This window comes from Lactuca serriola, chromosome 4 (genome assembly GCF_051521515.1).
Source record: "Lactuca serriola cultivar US96UC23 chromosome 4, Lser_US96UC23_V15, whole genome shotgun sequence".
Classification (NCBI taxonomy): domain Eukaryota; kingdom Viridiplantae; phylum Streptophyta; class Magnoliopsida; order Asterales; family Asteraceae; genus Lactuca; species Lactuca serriola.
Genome location: NC_136411.1, coordinates 232,114,876 through 232,138,277, shown reverse-complemented (window position 1 = coordinate 232,138,277; position 23,402 = coordinate 232,114,876). Strand labels below are relative to the sequence as shown.

The following is a 23,402-nucleotide window of genomic DNA, read 5'->3' as shown; positions in this document are numbered from 1 at the left end:
CACACAATTTTCTTAAAAAATTGCTTTGAGGATTAATAATTTTTTTTTTTTAATTTCGACGTTTTAATAATAAAAAATAAAATAAAAAATAAAAATAAAAATAAAAATAAAAATAAAGTAAAATAAAATAAAATTTTAAAAATTTATTAATCGACAAGAATCAATTTAAACCTTTATAAATTCCTCTAATTTGTTGAGGATTAGGGATCAAAGTTTTTTTTTTTTTTTTTTTTGGACGACCGTTATCTGCTTGTTAGTACCTTTCATATTCACATCTTTGTCTTGTCGATTGTCGGTATTGTTGTCCATTTAAACACGAAAAATTGTGACAAAAATAGGACGTATTGCAAATGACTAGACAAAGTGATCCTGATTTCCTAGATATTATATCTTAAGGACCATTTAGCTGACGACCAGGGATATTGTTGTCCACCTAAATTGAGCAGCGAGATCTATAGACAATCTGTATATGTTCAATTTTAAGTGTACTAGAACGTGTTTCCCGCTTCCTGATATGCCCCAGCCATCAAGAACTTCCAGAGTACTCCTTACACCGGGTTAGCAGACAACCATTCAGAGAGAGAAGAGATACAAAATTCTTCAGAGGGGTTGAGAATAATGTCACACCCCCAAACCAGAACGGCGGAAACGTTCAGGGGCGGAGGACGTCATATTCAGTATCATAACAGTTCATAGAAAGGAAAGTACACACCACCATCTATATTGAGTTTTTCAAAATGTTTACATAATAGAATTCGTTACATGTTCAAAAGGTAAATACATAACATCTTTCAAAAGAAGTAATTAACGCCAGCGCGTTAATCCCCAAAGGTTGATTTCCAACCTGCTTAGCGGTTCCCTGAGAATACAAGTTATTTGAAAGAGAAAGTGTCAACAATTAAGTTGGTGAGTTCATAAGTGGTGTAGAAAAGTCGAATGCCATTCCAAATAGGTGTATGTTATCCAAGAAAATCCCTTATTTTCTTATAAAAGTGTGGAATGCATATGAATGTTCATGTTATAAGTTGTAAATAGTTGCACCAGAAAAATCCCTTAATTTCCTATTAGTTGTTTGTTTGTATACAGGAAACACCCTTATTTTCCTAACATAACTGGCAGTCTCTAAGACCGAAAATCGCAAGCAACCGACATGCTTAAAATATGTGGCATAGCTTTATATAATAAAGCTATACGAAGATCGCACTTGTTAGATGAAGAATAGTTCTAATAGCCACTTGTTCATAAAACAATAATACCATGTTAATTGTATATCCGATGAGTTTTATAACCATACTAAACATAATATCCCTGTAGCGACGTTCTTCAGGCGTCGTAGCGTTATGACAAATTGTCACCCCAAAAGACGGACTGTAGCTAACAGTCAGGGCGCGGGATCATGGCTTCCCGTATAGATCTATACACATTTGACACGTTCTCCGACCGGGAGACTCTGGTTATAGACAGGACTTGTAGCGATACCTTTTAGCAAAAAGGCAGTGTTTGAAGATGTACTCGTCTCACGGATACTCAACTAAGTCCGTATTAAAGTAGTAGTTTTGTATGCAAAGTTTTATCCTTTTTCACAATGTTTGACAAAGCATAAATTATAAGTTCTTGAATGTATAAAATGGTTTAGCAACGAAGGATACCTTGGAATTTCTAAATACTTTGTATAAATCTAGTGCATGCAAAGTATGACAAGAGTATTCACATAGTAGTGATGAATCCAAAGTTATTCATTTGATAAAAACGAGTAAAGTAAAACCTGATGAAATACACGATAATAATCGTGTGTTTACTTGTAATTCCCCTCGAAAAGAGTATAAAAAGCATTTAAAAACGTATTTAAATTGTGTTTGTAGGGGTATGAACTCACCTGAAAGTTTGAAGATAGCGAGATGGAAAACCGGGCAGAGTTTCGTCTCGGGAAACGGATTTTTCTCGGGATCTTCGGGAATCTCGGGAATAGAATTGACCTTCGGGACTTGAGCAAAATGACCAGGGCTTCGGGGTAGTGCGGGCACAGAAAACGAGGCAAAACGGAAGAAACTAAAGAGAGAATGAGCAAAATTCCCGGGAACCCTCGCATCTCTATTTATAGGGTTGCTGAACCGCCTCGGTACGTCGGGCGTACGCTAATACGCAGCGCGTACGCGTACGTCATGCGTGACTGAGTCCTCGACTGCCTCGGCTTCGGATGGGACAGGGAGGGGGTAGCTTCGCATAGGGGCGACGTGGACGGACCGAGACCAAGGCCCTCGCGTACGCGCGGCGTACGGGGTTACGCGGCGTGTAACTCGGATGAGGATGCTGACTCCTCCTTCGGATATTACCAGATTTTGAATTGAATTTCTATATAATTTATTTAATAAACTTCAAAAAATCATATCTTCTTCATACGATCTCCGTTTTCGATGGTCTTTATATCCACGCGTAGGTGAGACTATGATCTACAACTTTCCTTTAGACTCCGTCGGCAAATTCCAAAATTATTTTTATTATTTATTTATTAAATTGACGTGATTAAGGAAATTCTTCTAAAATTCATAACTTCGTTATCTGACGTCGGATTTGGGCGTTCTTTTCGTGTATGTTTGTTGTTTAATGATATCTATGACTTTCATTTAGATACCTAAGGTCAAAAAGTATTTTATCGAAACTTCGCGTTTTTCCGTATATCCGTATTGCCGGTTTTGTCGGAAAACATAGAATGGTCATAACTTCTTCGTTATAACTCGGATTTTAGTGTTCTTTATATATTTGGAAACCTTAAGACGATATATACTCCATAGTGTACTCCAAACAGAGCTTTTGAATAATTCATTTATCGATGATATTCCTATTACATTCCAAAGAGGTTACAAGACTCGATTTATAATGACCTGAAATAACGGGTTGTTACAAATAAGAAAGTTGCATATGCTGTGTACCAGGTCGGATTAGAAGTCGCGCAAAGGAGACAGCATATGGCTAACAGATAAGAAGTATTTCACACATTTATATATATAGCTTGCAGAGAAATGGAATTGCATATGTTGTGTACCAGGTCGGATTAGAAATCGCGCAAAGGAGACAACATATGACTAACAGAGGGAAAGAAAGAAAATGATATTCTACAGACCTAGTTTATCGGAATTTACCAGTCACCCCATCCGACCGGAATTAAGGACAGAATCCGCACATCGAGAAAAAGTTAAACCACGGTTCCAAGTACGGGTTCAATTAATGTGACAAGTAGATTCCCATATATATCTCCCTGCACAACCTATCCGAGCGTCGTATTTTCAGACTGAATGGATCTAACTAGGTCAAGATTTGTCAAGACATTTGATTTCCTAAGTTCAATTATGCCTAGTTATGTCCATTTAGAATCTTTCGTGCCTACCGACACACCGAACCAGAGCATAGACCCTTCAACTTTGGGTACGTTACACAGACTCAGGTTGCCTGTTATCACATGATCATATCACTTCCCAAACCATACCCCTCAAACACATTTTATAACCAGCATAATTTTTTATTTTTCTGATTTTCTAATGTTTTTGGATTTTCTCTTTCTTTTTTAAATGTTTTTGGATTTTCTCTTTTTTTTAAATGTTTTTGGATTTTCTCCCCCTAAATTTGTGCATAAAAGAAATTAAATGCACAAATTTATTTATTTATTTTTTAAAAAATTAATACTCAAAACGAATCATTTTTAGAAAATTAACTAGCACATCGAATCGAGCTTTGGTAAAAGGCTTGGTGAACAGATTTGCTACATTATTATCAGAGCGGACCTGTTCTTGCCGAATAAGCAAACGTTCATAACATTCTCGAATAAAATGAATTTTAATGTCGATGTGCTTGGTTTTTGAGTGCAAGACCGGGTTTTTGGCAATTTGAATCGCAGCCTCATTGTCACAAAAAATAGGGGTTTCTTGAAAATTCAAACCGTAGTCCAACAATTGATGTTGGATCCAGATGACTTGAGAACAACAAGCAGATGCAGCAACATATTCTGCTTCTGCTGTTGAGGTTGAGACTGTGTGCTGCTTCTTGCACTGCCATGACACCAATCTATCTCCTAGAAATTGGCATCCTCCTGAAGTCGATTTTCTATCAAGCTCACACCCGCCATAATTGTTGTCTGCAAAAGCATAGAGATCAAATTCGGGATTTTTCGGATACTAAAGACCCAGTTTTGGGCACCCTTTGAGATACCGAAAAATCCTTTTAACAGCAATTAAATGAGAAAGTTTAGGATTATCCTGGTAGCGAGCACATTGACAGACCGCAAACATGACGTCTGGGCGACTAGAAGTAAGATACATGAGTGATCCGATCATTGATCGATAATGAGTTTGATCTACGGATTCACCCTCAAGATCAGGAGTCAGAAGAGGCCGTTCCCCCATGGGCGTAAGAGCAGGTTTTGCGTCTTGAAACCCGAACTTCTCCAGGACATCTTCCACATATTTTGCCTGATGAATAAGGATTCCGGTTGAAGATTGTTGGACCTGAAGCCCCAAAAACGTGGTCATTTCCCCAAGTGAACTCATCTCAAAACGCTTCTTCATCACTGCTTCAAACTCCTTGCAAAGTTGCTGGCTTGTCGACCCAAAATGATGTCATCCACATAAATTTGAACGAGAATTTGATCTGGACCAACATGCTTGAGAAATAATGTTTAATCAATGGTGCCTCAGGAATAGCCGTGATTGAGCAAATGTTGAGTAAGAGTAGCATACCAAGCTCGAGGAGCTTGATGCAATCCATACAAAGCTTTGTCTAACTTGTAAACATGGTTTAGAAGAGATGAATTAACAAAACCTGGTGGTTGGTCAACGTAAATCTCGTCCTTGACTTTGTCGTACAAGAAAGCCATCTTGACGTCCATTTGGTATACTGTAAAGTTCATGTAGGAAGCATAAGCAAGGAAGATACGAATGGCTTCCAAACGAGCAACCGGAGCATAAACTTTTGTATAGTCAAGACCCTCAACCTGTCGAAACCCTCGAACCACCAATCTTGCCTTGTTGCACACAATGACACCTGAATCGTCTTGTTTATTTCGAAATACCCAACGAGTATCAATAGATTTCTTTCCTTTTGGTAGTTCCACCAATTTCCAGACTCCGAGTTTCTCAAATTGATTTAATTCGTCATGCATGGCTTCAACCTAGCTGGGCTCATTCAGGCCATTTCGACAGATTTAGGTTCTATTTGAGATATGAAGCAAGAGTAAAGACATGTATTTACATCCCCATTTTTACTTCTCGTTTGAATCCCGTCGCCCAACTGGCCAATGACGTTCTCTATTGGATGATCTCGCTGAATGCGTGAAGGGATCTGATAACTAATATCATTGACCGAAACAGGAAGATTATGAATGTTAACCGCTCCATCATTTGCTGTATAGTCTGTAGGGGATGAACAAGGTTCGTTAGAAGAATCCGCTACAAACTCTTCTGCAATATTTTTTGGAAAAAGAAATTCCATTAAAGTTGAAGTTACAGCGGAAGTCTCGTGATTCATGAACTCTTTTTCCATTGGAGTTAAGGGAGTAGCAATGGCATCAGGAGAAGGTTGTTGAGGAGATTCAAAAGATTCAAAATGAATAGGGGTTACCGAAGGAGGATTAGTGGAAATCAATAGAGGTCGACAAACAAATTCATCTTCTTCGTCCTCACTAGGAATCTTCGAAATGGAGGTAGATCCTTCTTGATTATCTGATGACACATTGAATGATTTGAAAAGAGATGTGTAGTCAAACAACCAATCAGGACTCACTCTAGCATCTGTCTCATTTTCCTCAAGACAACGAACATCAAATGATTCTACAATTTGTTTAGTCTTCTTATTGTAAACCCTGTACGCAGTTCGAGCAGCATATCCAACAAAATAACAGTCATCGGCTTTGGCATTGAATTTGGGATTGGATTCCAAGTGGAGAAGGGTGCAAGGGCAGGCAAATACTCGGAAATGACTGACAGATGGCTTGTGTCGAAATAAAATCTCATACGGCGTCTTTATTCTGGCTTTGTTGATTAGCACACGATTTTGAACATAACACGCAGTGTTAATCGCCTCTGCCCAAAAGAATATCGGAAGCTTGGAATCACAGAGCATCGTCCTTGCGGCATCTTTTAGACTTTGATTCTGACGTTCGGCAACCCCGTTTTATTGAGGTGTTCGAACAGAACTGAATTGACGCACAATCCCTTTCTCAGCGCAAAAATGATCAAGAACAACGTTCTTAAACTCTGTTCCATTATCAGTACGCAGCGCTTTCACTTGATTGTTAGTCTGTTTTTCGATCATCACAATGAATCTTTTGATAAGGTTAGGAATTTCTACTTTGTTAGACAGAAAGAAAACCCAAGTGAAACGAGAGTAATCATCTATCACAACGAGGCGGAGAGAGTTGCGATTGATGCTCAAAACATTAACGGGACCAAATAAATCCATATGCAATAACTCGAGCACATGACTTATGGAGTTTATCTGCTTTGGAAAGTGTGGTTTTCGATGATGTTTTCCCTGGGCACACGAAACAGATTTCTCAAAAGTAATGAAATCTTTGATGGGTAGCCCACGAACCAATTCATTCTTCGCAAGCCGATTCAGGTTCTTTGCATTCGCATAACCAAGACGACGATGCCACAACATCGCATTTTGTTCAGAAGCTTTGGAGAAGAGACACGTGACATCATCAGGGAAATTGCTATTCATGTCTATAATGTAGGCATTTCCATCCCGTTTAGATCTTACAAGAATCCAATCGTCAGGGATAATAATGCCAGGTTTTAAGATCAGACATTCCTTATTTGTGAAATGAGTAGAGTAGCCCTTGTCGCATATCTGGGATACACTCAGCAAGCTGTGCTTCAGTTCAGGAGCAAAGTTAACATTCTCAAAATTCAACACTCCATTAGACACAGTTCCTCTTTGAGTAATTTTTCCACCCTCTCCGCTCGCAAAAGAAACATATCCCCCGTTAAAGGTTTGAATGTCGTGCAATTGGGATATGTCTCCAGTCATGTTCCGGGAGCAGCCGTTGTCGACATACCAAGGTCTGGCGACATTCCTCCGCAATTTTCCCTACACGATGACTCGAATTATTTAGATTTGGGAACCCAGGTCATCACAATCCTGGGTTGACTCTTTCCTTTTACAAGTTGTTCATTTGATTCTTTCTTTGCTTTTGAATTGGAGAATAATGGAGATTGATCTGAAAAAGATGTTGGAATCCATTGAAAGTTAGGTTTCAAAAATTTGTGAGTTTGCGTTGAACTGGTGGATCTCTTACTTGAAGAGTTAGAAGATCCTGTCTTGCTCTTTGACAAATTCGACTTAGGCTTAGCCTGAGTTGACTTTGGCAAACTTCTGTTGTTTTTGAAAAAAACCTGTTTATTCTTTTGAAATCCTTTGAATTCTTTGTTTAATGTTGTATTCAAATCTCCATTTCTAGAATGAGTTTTGGGAATTTTCCTAGTCAAAGATCGTCCCCGAAATTCATTCTCCCCTCTTTTTGTTGTATGAGATACAAACATCCAGTTCATGCAGTTTCTTGCAATGTGTCCAGCAGTGCCACAGTTAAAACAAATTTGTTTGTTATCAGAAACTTTGGCACTGCTGTTGTTAGTGTTGTTCTTAGCTTTTCCATTTCTAACACAATTACACTTGCAAGATCCATCATAGAATTTAGTAACAGATGTGTTAGATGCAGAGACATGTAAATCAGATTTAGCAGTTTGATCAGAAACAACACTATTAGAATCATTTTCAGACTGAAATAAAATACCACCCGACACAAAAACATTTGTGTTTGATTTTGACACAGACTAATGACTGACACCAGACTCAATCACAACATTATTTGACTCAAAAGTTTCAGCAGCATGCTCCCCCTGGACTATTGGTATATCTGCATTTGAAGTAAAAACATTAGTATGCACAGTCTCATAACTAGACTGTATTTCCTGCTCAGAAACTGACTTTCCATACACCATGCAAGGTTCTTTGTCAATTTCTTCTTGAGACAGGGGAATAGCATTATAATTGTGGTTGAAGGGAGGAGGGACACTCTCATAACCTAATCCAACTTTTATTTGATTACCATGAGTGATATCTCTCCAGTGTGATTAACCTTCGATTAATTTTGCAATCTTTTCACTTGACCCATCGTATTTTTTGAAATTAAATTCAGCTTTTTCAAAACAATTTTTCAATGTGTCAAGTTCCATGGTTACAGTTCTCGCATAGTTCTCGCATTTGTTGCTGTAATCCTCTTGCAATTTTTTAAAATCTTTTGTTTTATTTTCTAATTGAGTTTTTAAGGGCTTTTGATTTTTTCTAAGAGTATATCCCTCATATTTCATGTCCTCGTTCTCTCTCTTGATTATTTCAATTTGATCTCTCAAAAACTTAACAATTTTAATACAAGATTGAGAACAACCGAATTCACTAACCTCAGATTTGACTGGTTCAGAAGTGGTCTGAACCATGAATGCAAACTGCAAATTCATCATCTCCTCCTCTAGATCTGCTTCCATTTCTTGACTTGCATCCTTGACTTGAGCAAGATTTGCCTTTTCAGGTTCTAAAATGTTTAGGGCCTGAACTTGATCTTCCCAGTTGAACGATTGAGCTACCATTTCCATGTTTCCAGACTGATTGTTTGAAGATGATCCTCTGTTGTTGCTGTGAACGTACGTTACTGGCACCATGGTTCTTTCGGAGTTTTCTCGTGGATTTGGTTTTGGACATTCCCTCGCAAAGTGTCATGGTTCATGACAATTATAACAACGCAACTTTCCTTTGCTAAAACCCATCTTTTTGTCTGAATTTACACCCCAGTTGTTCATTCCAGTCTTTTTTGTGAATTTTTTAGCCCTGAATACTGCCATTGCCATTTTCCAAGTAATATCCATCTCTTCCACATCTTCAGGATGAATTTGATCAAGATCCGTGAATGAAAGTTGTGGAGAGAGTTCTCCAGCAACAAAGGCATTGTAGCAGTTCACCAACCCAGTAGCTAAATCCATATTTTCTTCCTTTTCTTTTGCAAATGAGCTTTGGGAACCAATTCCATGAGATTGAGTTAAAACATCTGTGGAAGGACTAACACTAGAACCAGCTTGAGATATGGTTTGAGGAATTTGAGTTTGTTGCATGTTAGGTATGATGTATGGTATGTTTTGACGGACTGTATGAGCTTGAACTTGAGGAACCTGGATCTGAGTATTTTGAAGAGTGGTGAAGCTTGAAAAAGTGGTGTTGTTATTTTGAAGTCCAAGATTGGCTGTAGAGTATGAATTGACATGATTGATTTCTCTTTGTTTATCATCAAGATCGCAGGCTTTGATGATTGCCATTGTTTCAGACAGGCTTAAACGATTCAGATCTTTTGTCTTTTTAATCACCAAGACATTCATGTCCCATCATTTTGGAAGAGAATTTAGTAACTTCTTGTTGATTTCAGATCTAGTAACCATTACTCCTGCGGAGCTCATTTCAGTGGTTAGTGTGATAAATCTTTGCAATTGATTTTCCAATGTTTCTCCCAATACGTAGTTAAACATGTTGAATTTTTGTCGGAGCATGTCTTGTCGACTTTGATTCATGTCTTCATTTCCTTAATAAACTTTTATGAGTGCTTCCCATAATGCTTTTGCTGATGTATACTCACGAAATCCTTGTGCTATTTCCGGAGACAATGCCATAGTCAGTGTGGCAAGAGCCTTTTCTTGTTCTTCAACTCGTTTAAAATCATCATCAGTGTAGTTTTCAACTTGTTTGTCAATTACCGTTCCATCTTCTAAAGTAGAAGTAATCCGAATTGGTCCTCTCAAAATGCTTCTCCAAATCTTGAAATCCTTCATTTTGATGTATTTTTCAATTCGATATTTCCATTCAGGAAATCCTTCAGCTGATAGCAATCTAGGAATACGAGTAGTTGTTCCCATTATTGCATCCAAATCTTGATGAACAGTCAAGTTTTGAGATTCCATTTTAGTAATTTTTAAACTGCACACTAAAACTCTTAAACACACACTCCTTAGCCGCACACACTTATCCAGCCGCACACTGAATTGAGCCGCACACACAAATCTAACCGCACACTAAATCGACGATCACTTTAACCGCACACACCTTCAACCGCACACACCTTCAACAGCACACACCTTCAACCGCACACACACCTTCAACCGCAAACTCCTTCAACAGCACACACGTACCTTAACAGCAAACCTTCAACAGTTGGCAGCAAACCTTCAACAGTTGGCAGCAAACACTCAAAAAGCAACTTCAATTGATACCAAATTGGCTCTGATACCAATTGTAAGTCCCCAAAATTAAGGATCCAATTTAGTAATCAATGAAGTTAATTGCTATTAGACTCAGATTGAGAAGAAGAAGAAATTGAATCAAGCATGCACACATTTATATCATATAAATGTCAGGTACACCTTGGGAAAACACACACATACGTCACTGACTTCTAGCAAAAAGTACAGACTGACACACCTCAGATGCTATAAATAGTACTCCTCCTACCAGCACAAGAATGTGCAGCCAAGCACATGTGTGCGCCCGCACACACATGTGCGGCCGCACACACATGTGTGGCATCACACATTACATGACTATAAACAAAACACTGCAAAATGACTCAATTAACTATACAAAATGATGCCTAGCTCAAACCACAAATTATGTTCTTTCACTCTTGCACAAGTAGGATAATTTATAGGCTTTTTATTTAGGCTAAAGGGGACTTTAGGCACACTTTGGTGCCTTTACTTGGAGTTTACGGCCCAAGAGTATTTCTTGACCGTAAACTCCCTTTTAGGGATGATTTTGATGTGTTTTACTCCCCATTCAAGCTATAAGTAATAGAGAGTTAATGTCTAAAGCCTTAGGGGTGTTTAGGACACATTTTTGGCCCTTGAAAATGGTGTTTACGGTCCAAGAAACTCTTGGGCCGTAAACTCCAAAAGGTAAGTGTTATTGAATGATTTCTAGCCTCAAATGATTCTACATTAAGTCCTTAACTAGTTGCCTAACAAGGAATTGGGACTAGATAGCCTTAAAGCTCCATTTTGGAGTTTACTCCCCAAGAACGTTCTTGGGCGGTAAACTCCCGGATCTCACATTTTAGACATGTAAACAATGTTATTAAGCATATAACAAGTATTAAAACTCATCTAGGAAAGTAGACTCACGATTTGGGATGAAAACCCGAAGATCCGTGAGAGAGAAAATGGCTTTTCTCTAGTTGGAAATGTGAATAATAACATTCTTTACATGTCTAAAATGTGAGATCCGGGAGTTTACCGCCCAAGAACGTTCTTGGGGAGTAAACTCCAAAATCGAGCTTTAAGGCTACCTAGTCCCAATTCCTTGTTAAGAAACTAGTTAAGGACTTAATGTAGAATCATTTGAGGCTAGAAATCATTCAAGAACACTTAGCTTTTGGAGTTTACGGCCCAAGAGTTTCATGGACCGTAAACACCATTTTCAAGGGCCAAAAATGTGTCCTAAACACCCGTTAAGGCTTTAGACTTTAACTCTCTATTACTTATAGCTTGAATGGGGAGTAAACCACATCAAAATCATCCCTAAAAGGGAGTTTACGGCCAACAAATACTCTTGGGCCGTAAACTCCAAGTAAAGGCACCAAGGTGTGCCTAAAGTCCCCCTTAGCCTAAATCAAAAGCCTAGAAATTATCCTACTTGTGCAAGAGACTTAAAATAATTAAAGCAAACACCCCATAGGAGTTTACGGCCGTAAACTCTAGGGTTTATGGTCTTTAGGCCGTAAACTCCTCAAAGGAGCATTCCAGGGCCTTAAACTATCTAAAGGATTAAACCACTAATGCTAGGCCAATTCTAGAAATCTTTTAGCACCTTAAAACACCCAAAACCACCAAGAGTAGAGTTCATGGCCGTAAACTCAAGGGTTTATGACCGTAAACTCCAAGGGTGGGGTTTATTGGGTAGTAAACTCTTATTCTAGGTTCTTGGAAGCTTTAAACCCCTTTAGCTTGTCCCATAGCAACTTAGATGCAACCATTAGGACCCATAACAATTATACAAAGTGTTTACATGTTCCTAAGTGTCCCAACTTATTTCATTAAGTTATTATTTGGCTAATTAGTTATATATATGCTCATTATATGATAACTAGGCTCGTGCGTGTGAACAAGTCTCCGTTTGCCACCTAGCACAGTATCCAATACTTCAATCCAATCCACTCACCACAAGTGAGTTCATACCCCTTTAATTAACCTTTGAAATGCTTTTAAATGTTTTAAATACTTTATGGGGGGGGGGGGGGGAATACAGGTTAAATACTTATAGTTATTGCATCAATCACATGTGATTGCATTAATCACATGTGATTAATAGCTAGGAAACCAATGATTTATTCACTGTTCAAACTGTTTATCAAACTGTTTTACTTCAAAATGTTTTACAAACTCTTTTACTTATCAAATGATTTTATTAAACTTTCGTTTATTTCTTATAAATTGCATGCCCATATATGTATAGATATATAAGAAATGTTTAAAGGGCTTAGGAAGGCCATCCGCCCTATTTCCTTTTCGCGCTTGAGATGTGGTCTGGTGGGATTTCGGGTAACCGTCCGAAGGTCGTTTCAATATTACTTATATATCATATATACATATATAGACATAAAAGTACTTTCCATATTCATACTTATCAGTACATCATTAGTGAGTTACCATCGGGGTAACACAGGATCATATACAACTATACTAGAAAGAGAACATATACAACTATACTAGAAAGAGAACATATACAAATATACTAGAAAGAGAACATATACAACTATACTAGAAAGAGAACATATACAACTATACTAGAAAGAGAACATATACAACTATACTAGAAAGAGAACATATGCAACTATACTAGAAAGAGAACATATACAACTATACTAGGAAGATAACATATACAACGATACTAGAACAAGTAACATTACATATACATGAACACGTTAATAATTGTGATCCACTGTGTCGGAGCATGCCTTAAATGTCATGGCCCGAGTTGTAGCCATAATTCTCTTGGAAGGAGAGCGTGAGTTTGCGTATGGATCTATACTGGATTGACTATCCTACACTTTATTGCTAGCTACAGCCGGACATGTAGGTCTGCGGGTGCCAAACGTCATTCTGTTATTACGACCGTTCATTATGTCGTTGTTATCAGTCGATAGTATGGTGCAATTTATCACATTATGCCTTAATATAAATCCGGTTTAAGGTAGTTAGTACAATAGTAGTTCCTATAATACTACACTTTAGTACTACAATGATTTACCCATTACGTATATTTAGTGATTATTTCACTTAAACATTAATGTACAAACTATATTTGTTAAATGATAGTTACACTTGGGAAATTACACACTTTTACATCAAACGAGCAGACAAAACAGTTATGCCTTGGTACATTGAGACAGGTTCAAATGTTTTTGACAACAAACATCGAAACTAAAATACTTAGCAATTCACCAGCTTAATGCTGATAAACTCTTTCAAAATAACTTGTATTCTCAGGTCATCAGTAGACAGGTACCGAGACTAGCTTTTGAGAAGATGGAGCGCATCCAAGACTCATCTTATTATTTTGATTACTTTATTTTGGTGTCTAAAACTGTACAGAACACGCTTGTATTAAAATTATATATTTAATGCAATGGATGATGTTGTTTTCTTATTTACATCTACTGTGTTGTGATACTATACATGACGTCCTCCGCCCCAGAACGTTTCCGCCGTTCTTGGTTTTCGGGTGTGACAGATTGGTATCAGAGCATTGTTTATAGTGAATCAAGTATATCAACCCATAAAAGATATGCTAAACTATAAACCCATTAGGGATTAAAGCACTCTGACCAAGAGTCTATACTTTAAATATTAAAATATCTAATTAAGGATACTAGTCTGCATTCATACTAAAATCAGTGTCACAATGACAAGAACAAAAGTATTACGATTGTTGAATATCACAATTGAGCTCGGGGATGTATGGTCAGTCCTGGGAATGGCATAGCCTGATCAACTATGCTGGTCCTAGGAGTGATTAGCACATGCCCTAGAATGGTTGTGATGTGTTAACAAGTCTAAAAACTTACCAACAATACCACAAGAAGATCGGTAGAACTTAAACTTAAAATACTATAGGTGTATTTTGTACTACTAGTTACATGTATACTATATTCTTATACCTCTCTTCTCGCGTAGATTTAGATGGCTGGATTCCATCATGGCGACCCGTACTTTCCAAATGAAGGCAATGTAGAGTGGATCGAAGAAGAGCCCGAAGATGAGCATCCAATCCCTTTGGATGATCACCTCGCAGAAGGCTTTTCTGATGTATCTGACTCCGAGCCTGAAGTCAACAACCTACCGCTAGTAGGTCAAGCCCCGAACAACAACCCCCGACCAGCTTTTCCAGGTCCTACTCCCTTGTGGGCAACCAACATGAATCGCTGGAGTGACGAATAGGGTCAACCCTTACCATACTTTGGGGACCGAACCTTTTACAACGTTAGCGATGGTGGCTCTGCTGACTGAGCTCTGCCCGTCATTATCCGCAAAATAGCTCGAAATGTCGAGCAAGGTCGAGCAGCCATCGACCGGGTCATGGAGATTGATGCCAACTCGGGTGTCAACACAGTCCGCATCCGCCGTCTTGAAGAAGACATGGAACGGACCCGAAGAACCAATGAAACCTTACAGCAACAGCTGGCTGCCTCTCGAGCTGAAGTCGTGGAACTTCGAGCCCGTCAGAGAGCTCAGGATCGACACCTTCAAGAGGTGTTTCGTCAAGTGTCAGACCTCAGGGCTCGCCCGAGGAATTCCCATCGCCGTTAGATGATGTCTAGTACATCTCTGTCTTTTGATTTAGGAATAGCCTTGAACATCTGTGCTCTAAGTAGCACTTGTCTATAAATATTCCTAACTTTTAGTACTCTAATTAGGAATCTAAGAACTGTCAAACTTTCGGTATGGTATGATGTAAGAGCTACTATTAGGTCGATTTTTTTTCCCTGAACTTATTACATCAGTAATACCAGTATTATTAACACCTATCTATCTGTGGGAAAATCTATACACTTGTGTTTTCCTACTAATATTCCTTGTTGTGATCTCAAACACTCATTTAACTATTGGGCTATGGTTAGTTAGTCCATGTGTCACTCTCACATTGCTTAAAAATTGATTCTTACTATTTTTCTTATCCTTATAAACTTATAGCTGAAAGATGCCGCCTCGCAAATCTACCAGGAATAACCCTACACCTCCACCGCCTCCGGTCATCGATACTGCAGCCCTGAATGTTGCCGTAGCTGCAGTAGTGGCAACTGCCATGGCTCAGTATCACTCTTCTGATGCCAGCAGAGGTGGAACCCCGGTTGAATCTATTCCGGTTGAAATCTCTGTGCGCTCGAGAGAGTGCTCATACAAGGATTTCACCAACTGCAAGCCGAAGTCCTTTCATGGCACCGGCGGAGTCATTGCCCTCTCACAATGGTTCGAGAAGGCTGAATCAGTCTTCGAAATCTGTTCATGCCCTGCTGCGAGCAAAGTCAAATATGCCGCATGCACCTTTGAGGGAAAGGCCCTGACGTGGTGGAACAGCCACGTTAAAGCTCTAACTCTCGTCGTAGCCAACGACATGGGCTGGGAAACGATGAAAGACCTCATGATTGAGGAATACTGCCCGAGGGGCGAAGTCCAAAAATTGGAACAGGAACTCTGGAACCTGACCATGAAGGGCACCAATGTGATCGCTTATACTGCCCGATTTAGCGAACTGGTGGCCCTCTGCCCCAATATGGTTCCCACTGAGGGGAAAAAGATCGAACGATACATATGGGGGCTAGTGCCTCCGTATCAGGGGAATGCCCTAGCATCGAACCCCGCTACCTTTGACAGTGCCAAGCGATTGGCACAACGAATCATTGACCATGGAGTAAAAACCCCTGCAACCACAACAACCCTAGCCATCTCGGAACCCTCCAAACCCGCTGACCCTAAGCGGAAGTTCTGGGATGACAAGAAGAAGCAACGAGCTGTCAAAAACAGCAAATCATGGCAGTGCATGCCGCGGTAACCCCTGCTGTTGTTACTGCTCCGATGAAGCAGTATGCTGGAAGTTTGCCTAAGTGCAACAAATGGAACTTCCACCACAACGGCCCCTGCCGTGAAATGCAGTGCTCTAACTATAACAGGAAAGGAAACACCATCCGTTTCTGTAAGTTCCCGGCACAACCGATCACCCAAGTCCACGGCTCTGGCACGAGCCCGACTTGCTATGGATGTGGCGAGGCAGGCCACTTTAAGAGGGACTGCCCCAAAGCGAGAAATGCTGGAGGAGCAGGGAGGGTACTAGCTATAGGCCACGAGGAAGCTGTTGCTGACCCGACAGTGGTGACTGGTATGTTCCTCCTCGATAACTCCTATGTGTGCATTCTGTTCGATAGTGGAGCGGAGCAAAGCTTCGTAAACCATAAATTAGCTCGCATGCTTAAGCAACAACCACACACACTTAAGGAACAATTCACAGTAGAAAGGGCTAATGGAAAAACTGAAAGTACGAATAGCATATACTTAGGTTGTATCCTAACTCTAGATAACCATTCATTCCCAATCGACCTCATGCCGGTCTCAATAAAAAGCTTCGACGTTATTATCGGTATGGATTGGTTAAGTCTTCATCGCACCGACATCATGTGCTACGAGAAAGCAGTCCGTCTAAACCTTCCGTCTAACGAAACTCTTATAGTCTACGGCGACAAACCTGGTGCGAGTCTTCACATTATATCGAGTATTCAAGCACAAAAATATTTGCGCAAAGAATACCACGCATTCCTTGCTCACGTCGTCGACACGAACCTCGAAACGAAAGAACTAAAGAACATCCCAATAGTGAGCGACTTCCCCGACATTTTCCCAGAAGAGCTACCTGGATTACCTCCGCCACGATAGATCGAGTTCAGAATCGACTTAGTCCTAGGAGCTACCCCAGTAGCCATGTCGCCCTACCGTTTAGCACCAGCTGAGATGCAGGAACTCTCTGGTCAACTTAACGAACTACTCAGCAAGGGCTTTATAAGACCAAGTTTCTCACCTTGGGGAGCACCGGTCTTGTTCTTTAAGAAGAAAGACGGATCATTCCATATGTGTATCGACTACAAAGAACTCAACAATTTGACGGTCAAGAATCGTTACCCTCTGCCTTCCATAGATGATCTATTTGACCAACTACAAGGGGCGAACTATTTTTCCAAGATTGATCTGAGATCCGAATATCACCAGCTACGAGTACTAGAGGAGGATGTGCCGAAGACAGCCTTCCGAACTCGTTACGGACACTATGAGTTCGTGGTGATGCCATTCGGATTGACCAATGCGCCCGCAGTCTTCATGGATCTGATGAATAGAGTATGTCGACCTTACATGGATCAGTTCATCATCGTTTTCATTGACGACATCCTGATCTACTCCCGAAGTAAGGAAGAGCATGGCGATCATCTGCGAAAAGTTCTAGGGACTTTACGAAAGGAGAAACATTATGCGAAGTTCTCGAAATGTGAATTTTGGATCCGAAGAGTCGAATTCTTAGGACACGTGGTAAACGAAGAGGGAATCCACGTGGACCCATCTAAAATTAAAGCCATTGAGAACTGGTCAGCACCCAAGACGCCTATAGAAATTCATTAATTTCTAGGTCTAGCTGGCTACTACTGCAGATTCATTCAGAACTTCTCCCGAATAGCGAAACCTCTTACAACCCTGACCTAGAAAGGCGTGGCCTTTGACTGGGAAGAGAAACAAGAGAGAGCATTCCAAACGCTCAAGCGAGCCTTGTGCACCGCGCCAATACTATCCCTTCCCAAAGGGATAGAAGACTTCGTAGTCTATTGCGATGCATCAAATCTAGGGCTCGGATGTGTTCTGATGCAGCGAGGTAAGGTCATCGCCTACGCCTCGAGACAGTTGAAGACACACGAGGTTAATTACACGACCCACGATCTTGAACTAGGAGCGGTGGTGTTTGCTCTGAAGATCTGGAGACATTACTTGTATGGAACGAAAAGCACTATCTTTACCGACCACAAGAGTTTACAACATGAGACAACGACGGTGGGTTGAGCTACTCAATGACTACAAATGCGATATTCGTTATCATCCAGGTAAAGCCAACGTAGTAGCAGACGCCCTAAGTCGGAAGGAATATTCTGGTCGCAAAGTCAAGTCATTGTCAATAACCATCCATTCACACTTGTCTAAGCAAATTCAGGAGGCCCAACTTGAGGCCATGAAACCTGAAAATGTGACGAGTGAATCCCTTACAGGAATGGACAAGAATTTAGAAGCCAAGGGTGATGGAGCCTTAGGTGCTATTTGTTTTTCCGAAGTGAATCTGTCTAAAGTCTGCGGACCACCTCTGCAGCCCTCTGCAACAGAAGAGGTGGACCAAAGTGCTGCAGACTGTAATGAGAAACATGTTTATTTTTTTAACGTCTGCAGACTGCTGCAGATATTAAAAAATTTAAAATAAAGTAATTTAATAAATCGAAATTAGTCTTACAATAACATTTTTAAATCCAAAAAATTTAATAATTGTAGTCTTAAAACATTGAAATAAAATTCAAACAACGAAATTAGTCTTACAATAACATTTTTAAATAAAATTCATACAACCAAACTTTAATAATTTTCATTCCATATTTTGCATCAATTGTTCGGCAATTTCATCCCGTAACTGGCTCATATATTGACGGTCCGCAGCAATACCATATGTTGGAATCTCATCTTCATCATTATCAACGACCGCATTGTTATTCCGAACCGAGACATTCGGTTCATCATATCGTGCAAAAAACTCATCACGTAGTCCCTCTCTTCTTATAAAATTATGAAGCGCAAAACATGCTAGGGTAATGTTTCGTTGTGTAACCAACGAGAATGGTGTCATCCTCTTCAGTATAGGGAATTGTTCTTTCAAGACACCAAAAGCACGCTCAATGACATTCCGAAGTTTTGCGTGTCGATAGTTAAATTTTTCTTTATTCGTTAATGTACATCTTCGATGGAAATCTCCAAGCCAATACCTAACATTACGGTATGGTGCCATAAAACCTCGAATGTATGCATAGGCGGCATCACAAAGATAATATTTATCTGTAAAAAACAAAAAAAAAGTCATTTATTTTCAAATAAAGATAAAAGTATTTAAATAACCATAAATTTACCTGGAGGTGGAAGCGGGAATGGTGCATGTGGATTTGCTAATGCTTCTGATAAAATTCTAGAATCGTGTGTTATCCCTTCCCAACCGGAAACAACAAACGTAAACATCATGTTAAAGTCACATATTGCCAATACATTTTGGTAACAATCGCCTTTTCCCCTACTTCTATATAAATCATGTTTGTTTGCAGGGACAACAACGTGTATCAAAGTGCCATCAAGTGCACCAACTGCTCCCTTGAACACCCGCCGTAGCCTCCTATTATGTCCCGGAATGTTTGGATTCGGATTAAAAGATGTTGGTACTATAATGCCATGTGCGAAAAGCAACATTTTGTCCAACACTTCATGAAAAAACTTATGAATTGTTTGCTTTGAGTGTTGAAATCTCCGCTTGATAATCACATAGCGTTGGTTATGACCGATCATCATCAAAAACATAGCCATCTTCTCCTCAACCGACACATGTTTGCTATCCTTTAACGCGTAGTTTACTCTAAAATGAGCACATAGTTGGACAAATGATTCACGAGACATGCATAGCACTTCAAGACATTGTAGAGGATTACGGTGAAGTAACTCTAACGTAAATTCATGTCTTGTCATTTCCGAATCATTGTCCCGCACTCGTTTGACACCCCTCTTCCAAAAGTAGCGGACGTACAAATACATAAGAATTATGAGTAGTATCTTTTTGTCGTGATCCATTACAATAATATAACATAAGATAATAACATAAGATAATAATAATAACATAAGATAATAATATAACATAAGATAATAACATAAATCTCAAGTACCAAAAAAATATAACATAAATTTCAAGTACTAAAAAAATATAACATAAATTTCAAGTACCAAAAAACATATCATAAATCCCAAGTAACAAATAACCAAATAACATTCAAGTACCAAATAACCAAATAACATTCAAGTACCAAATAACCAAATAACATTCAAGTACCAAAACATATCATAAATCCCAAATAGCAAATAACCAAATAACATATAAACTTAACGAAAAATCTTTCCATCCTTTAAAACTCCTAAACTTGTAGCTGTCATCTCGATCCATCCTCTTAATATTTGTGGATCATTAGGCAAATTTACCCACATCTCTCTAATATTCATGGTCCCTCCAAAAATGTGATACGTAGCAAATCGTATAGGGTCTATTGGGTCTAACTCGAGCAACTCAAGCTTCTCTAAACACTGGGGAATTGTTGGCCCTTGAGTCAAATGGCGTAGAGCTTTTTGCATCTCCAGTGCTAAATCATCAGCAGTAATAGAAGCTTTAGGAGAGGCACAAGAAGGTGGATCAGGTGAGGCACTAGGAGCTCGAGGTCTAGGAGTTGAGGGTTTAGCCCTTTTGTTGGGGTTACCAGAAGGTGAAGCAGCATAAGGTGAATCAGCAGAAGGTGAAGCAGCAGAAGGTGGAGTCTGAGTAAAATGTTCACTTGTATGATTGGAAAAAAAATCATCTTCATCTATGTTAATGGAAGGGGCGTCCAAAAGCTGTAATGGTGCGCCATGGAAAGAAGATGATCCCGATGGTGTTTGGGATGTGGCATAGCTGAGATTACCAGATACACTACTTCCATCAAAGACTTCTGCACAAAGCTCCGGAAACAATAATAGGACGGTTTTCAAAGAAGCGGCTTTCGGATGTCCCTAAACGCAATCAATGTAACATAAGATAATAATATAACAAAATACATATAAGTGTGTGTGTGTGTGTATATATATATATATATATATATATATATATATATATGTATACCTTTTTAAAGTCCTCCCACTCCTCATTTGTTAAGTTAAAAGTATTTGTTTGTGGGTTGTAAAGGTTTCCAGTTTTGTTTTTTAAGTATAACCATCCTGTGTATTTGGCTTTAAGGTTATCATAGGCGTTTTTTAATTGTCGTTGATTCAAATCCACGCCATACTTTTCCTTAATAGTTGTTCCTAACTTGTGCCATGATTGTTCGTGCAAACTCAAACCTTTTCTACCCACGGTTTGCACTTCTTCAATACAAGTTTGCAATAAGCATTTTGTTTGCTCATTGGTCCATGTATGTTTATCTCCCATTGCTAATAACAAAAAAATATATAAAATACATACTTTAGCTACAAAGATTAGTCATATTCCAACATAATCAACAAATAAGTTTAGCATATTCAACAACAATACATCATGAATGAACAAAAAAAACCATATAAGCAAATATTATGATTTCAGCATGGAAACTTACATATAAGTTTATGATATCAGCATAAATCAACATTCAACATTCAACAAATATAAATTTCAGCAGAAAATCTGTTTAAAGAACAATATATCATAAATTTTACATTCAACAAAGATTTTAACAAAGGTTGCAACATCTCAGCAACAAAATCCTAACTCAAATAAAAAAATTGGTACTCAAATTCATACAATTGGTACTTAAATGTATCAGAAATCAGAAAATTGGTACTCAAATTCATAGAATAGGTACTCAAATACATAAGAAATCAGATGAAAAAAAAAACAAAAAAAAAATTAATTGATCTTGAAACCGAGGGCATCAAGAAATCAGAAAATTGGTCCTCAAATTCAAAGAATCGGTACTCAAATGCATAAGAAATCACAGAATTTGTACTCAATTTCATACAATCGGTACTCAAATCAATAAGAAACTAGAAGAAAAAAAAATTAACTGATCTTGAAACCGAGGGCAGCAAGAAATCAGAAAATTGGTCCTCAAATTCAAAGAATCGGTACTCAAATGCATAAGAAATCACAGAATTTGTACTCAATTTCATACAATCGGTACTCAATTTCGTATAATCGGTACTAATTAAAAAAAATGTTACCTGATGAATCGAGGGCAGCAGCAAGCAGCGACGGCGACCGGCGTTGCAGAGGAGAACGGCAAAGGCGACCGGCGATGGGGTGGCAGCGGAGGCTGGAGTCGAGTCGGACCACCTCTGGATCGATAGTTGGCTGCCGAGAAGAAAAAGGAGAAAGTACGAGAAGGCAGCGGCGTTTTTTTTTTGTTTAGGGCATAGAGTGTTTTTTTAGATGAGGTTAGAAGTAGTTAGAAGAGGTAAGTCCACTGCTGCGTGGGGAAGAGGACGGGAAGAGGTTTTTGAACCCGAAGTCTGCAAAAAAACAAACTGCTGCGAACCTAAAAGTGCTGCGCGTATGCTGCGCCACGCAACACTAAGAGGTTAGAAGAGTTTATTTTAAAAAAACAAACACAACCTTATATTTCATGAACCGGATCTAGACACCGAAGCACGGTGGTTTCCGAGACTTGGTCATGACCGAGGCGCACAACACTCGATATTCCGTCCACTCAGGTTCAGATAAGATGTATTTGGATCTTAAAAAGTTATACTGGTGGCCTAATATGAAAGCAGAGATTGCTACCTTCGTATGTAAATTCCTTACTTGCGCAAAGGTTAAGGTCGAGTACTAGAAGCCCTCTGGTTTACTGCAACAACCAGAGATTCCAGAATGGAAGTGGGAGCGGATCACTATGGATTTCATAACCAAGTTGCCCAAGACAACGGGTGGACTTGATACCATATGGGTCATCGTCGATAGATTGACCAAGTCTGCACACTTCCTACCTATCAAAGAAACTGGCAAGATGGAGAAACTTACGAGAACATACATTAGGGAAATCGTGCGACTGCATGGTGTATCTATATCCATTATCTCCGATAGAGATAGTAGGTTCACCTCAAGGTTCTGGCAGTCACTATAACATTCCCTGGGAACAAGGTTGGACATGAGCATAGCCTACCATCCACAGACAGACGGACAGAGTGAGAGGACCATGAAAACACTGGAAGATATGTTGCGAGTCTGTGTGATTGATTTTGGAAAGGCATGGGATACTTATTTACCCCTTGTCGAATTTTCCTATAATAACAGTTATCACACGAGCATCAAGGCTGCTCCATTCGAAGCTCTCTACGGCCGAAAGTGCAGATCCCCTCTGTGCTAGGCTGAGGTGGGTGATACCCAATTAGCCAGGGGGCAAGCTTCCAACAGTACTCTCACCGGTCCGGAAATCATTCGGGAAACGACAGAGAAAATCGTTCAGATCCGGGAACGATTGAAAGCCTCTAGAG

The 23,402-nt window shown here is 39.3% G+C and overlaps 1 protein-coding gene across 1 annotated transcript; it reads right to left on the bottom strand.

Moving 5' to 3' along the window:
• Positions 1-18,747: 18,747 nt before the first annotated feature.
• Positions 18,748-19,886, bottom strand: LOC145099233 (uncharacterized). The gene is made up of 2 exons (XM_079036823.1): positions 19,283-19,886; positions 18,748-19,211 (listed from the first exon to the last, which is right to left on the bottom strand). Exons 1-2 carry the CDS (start codon positions 19,884-19,886, stop codon positions 18,748-18,750), a joined length of 1,068 nt encoding a protein of 355 aa, XP_078892949.1.
• Between the last annotated feature and the right edge of the window lie 3,516 nt (positions 19,887-23,402).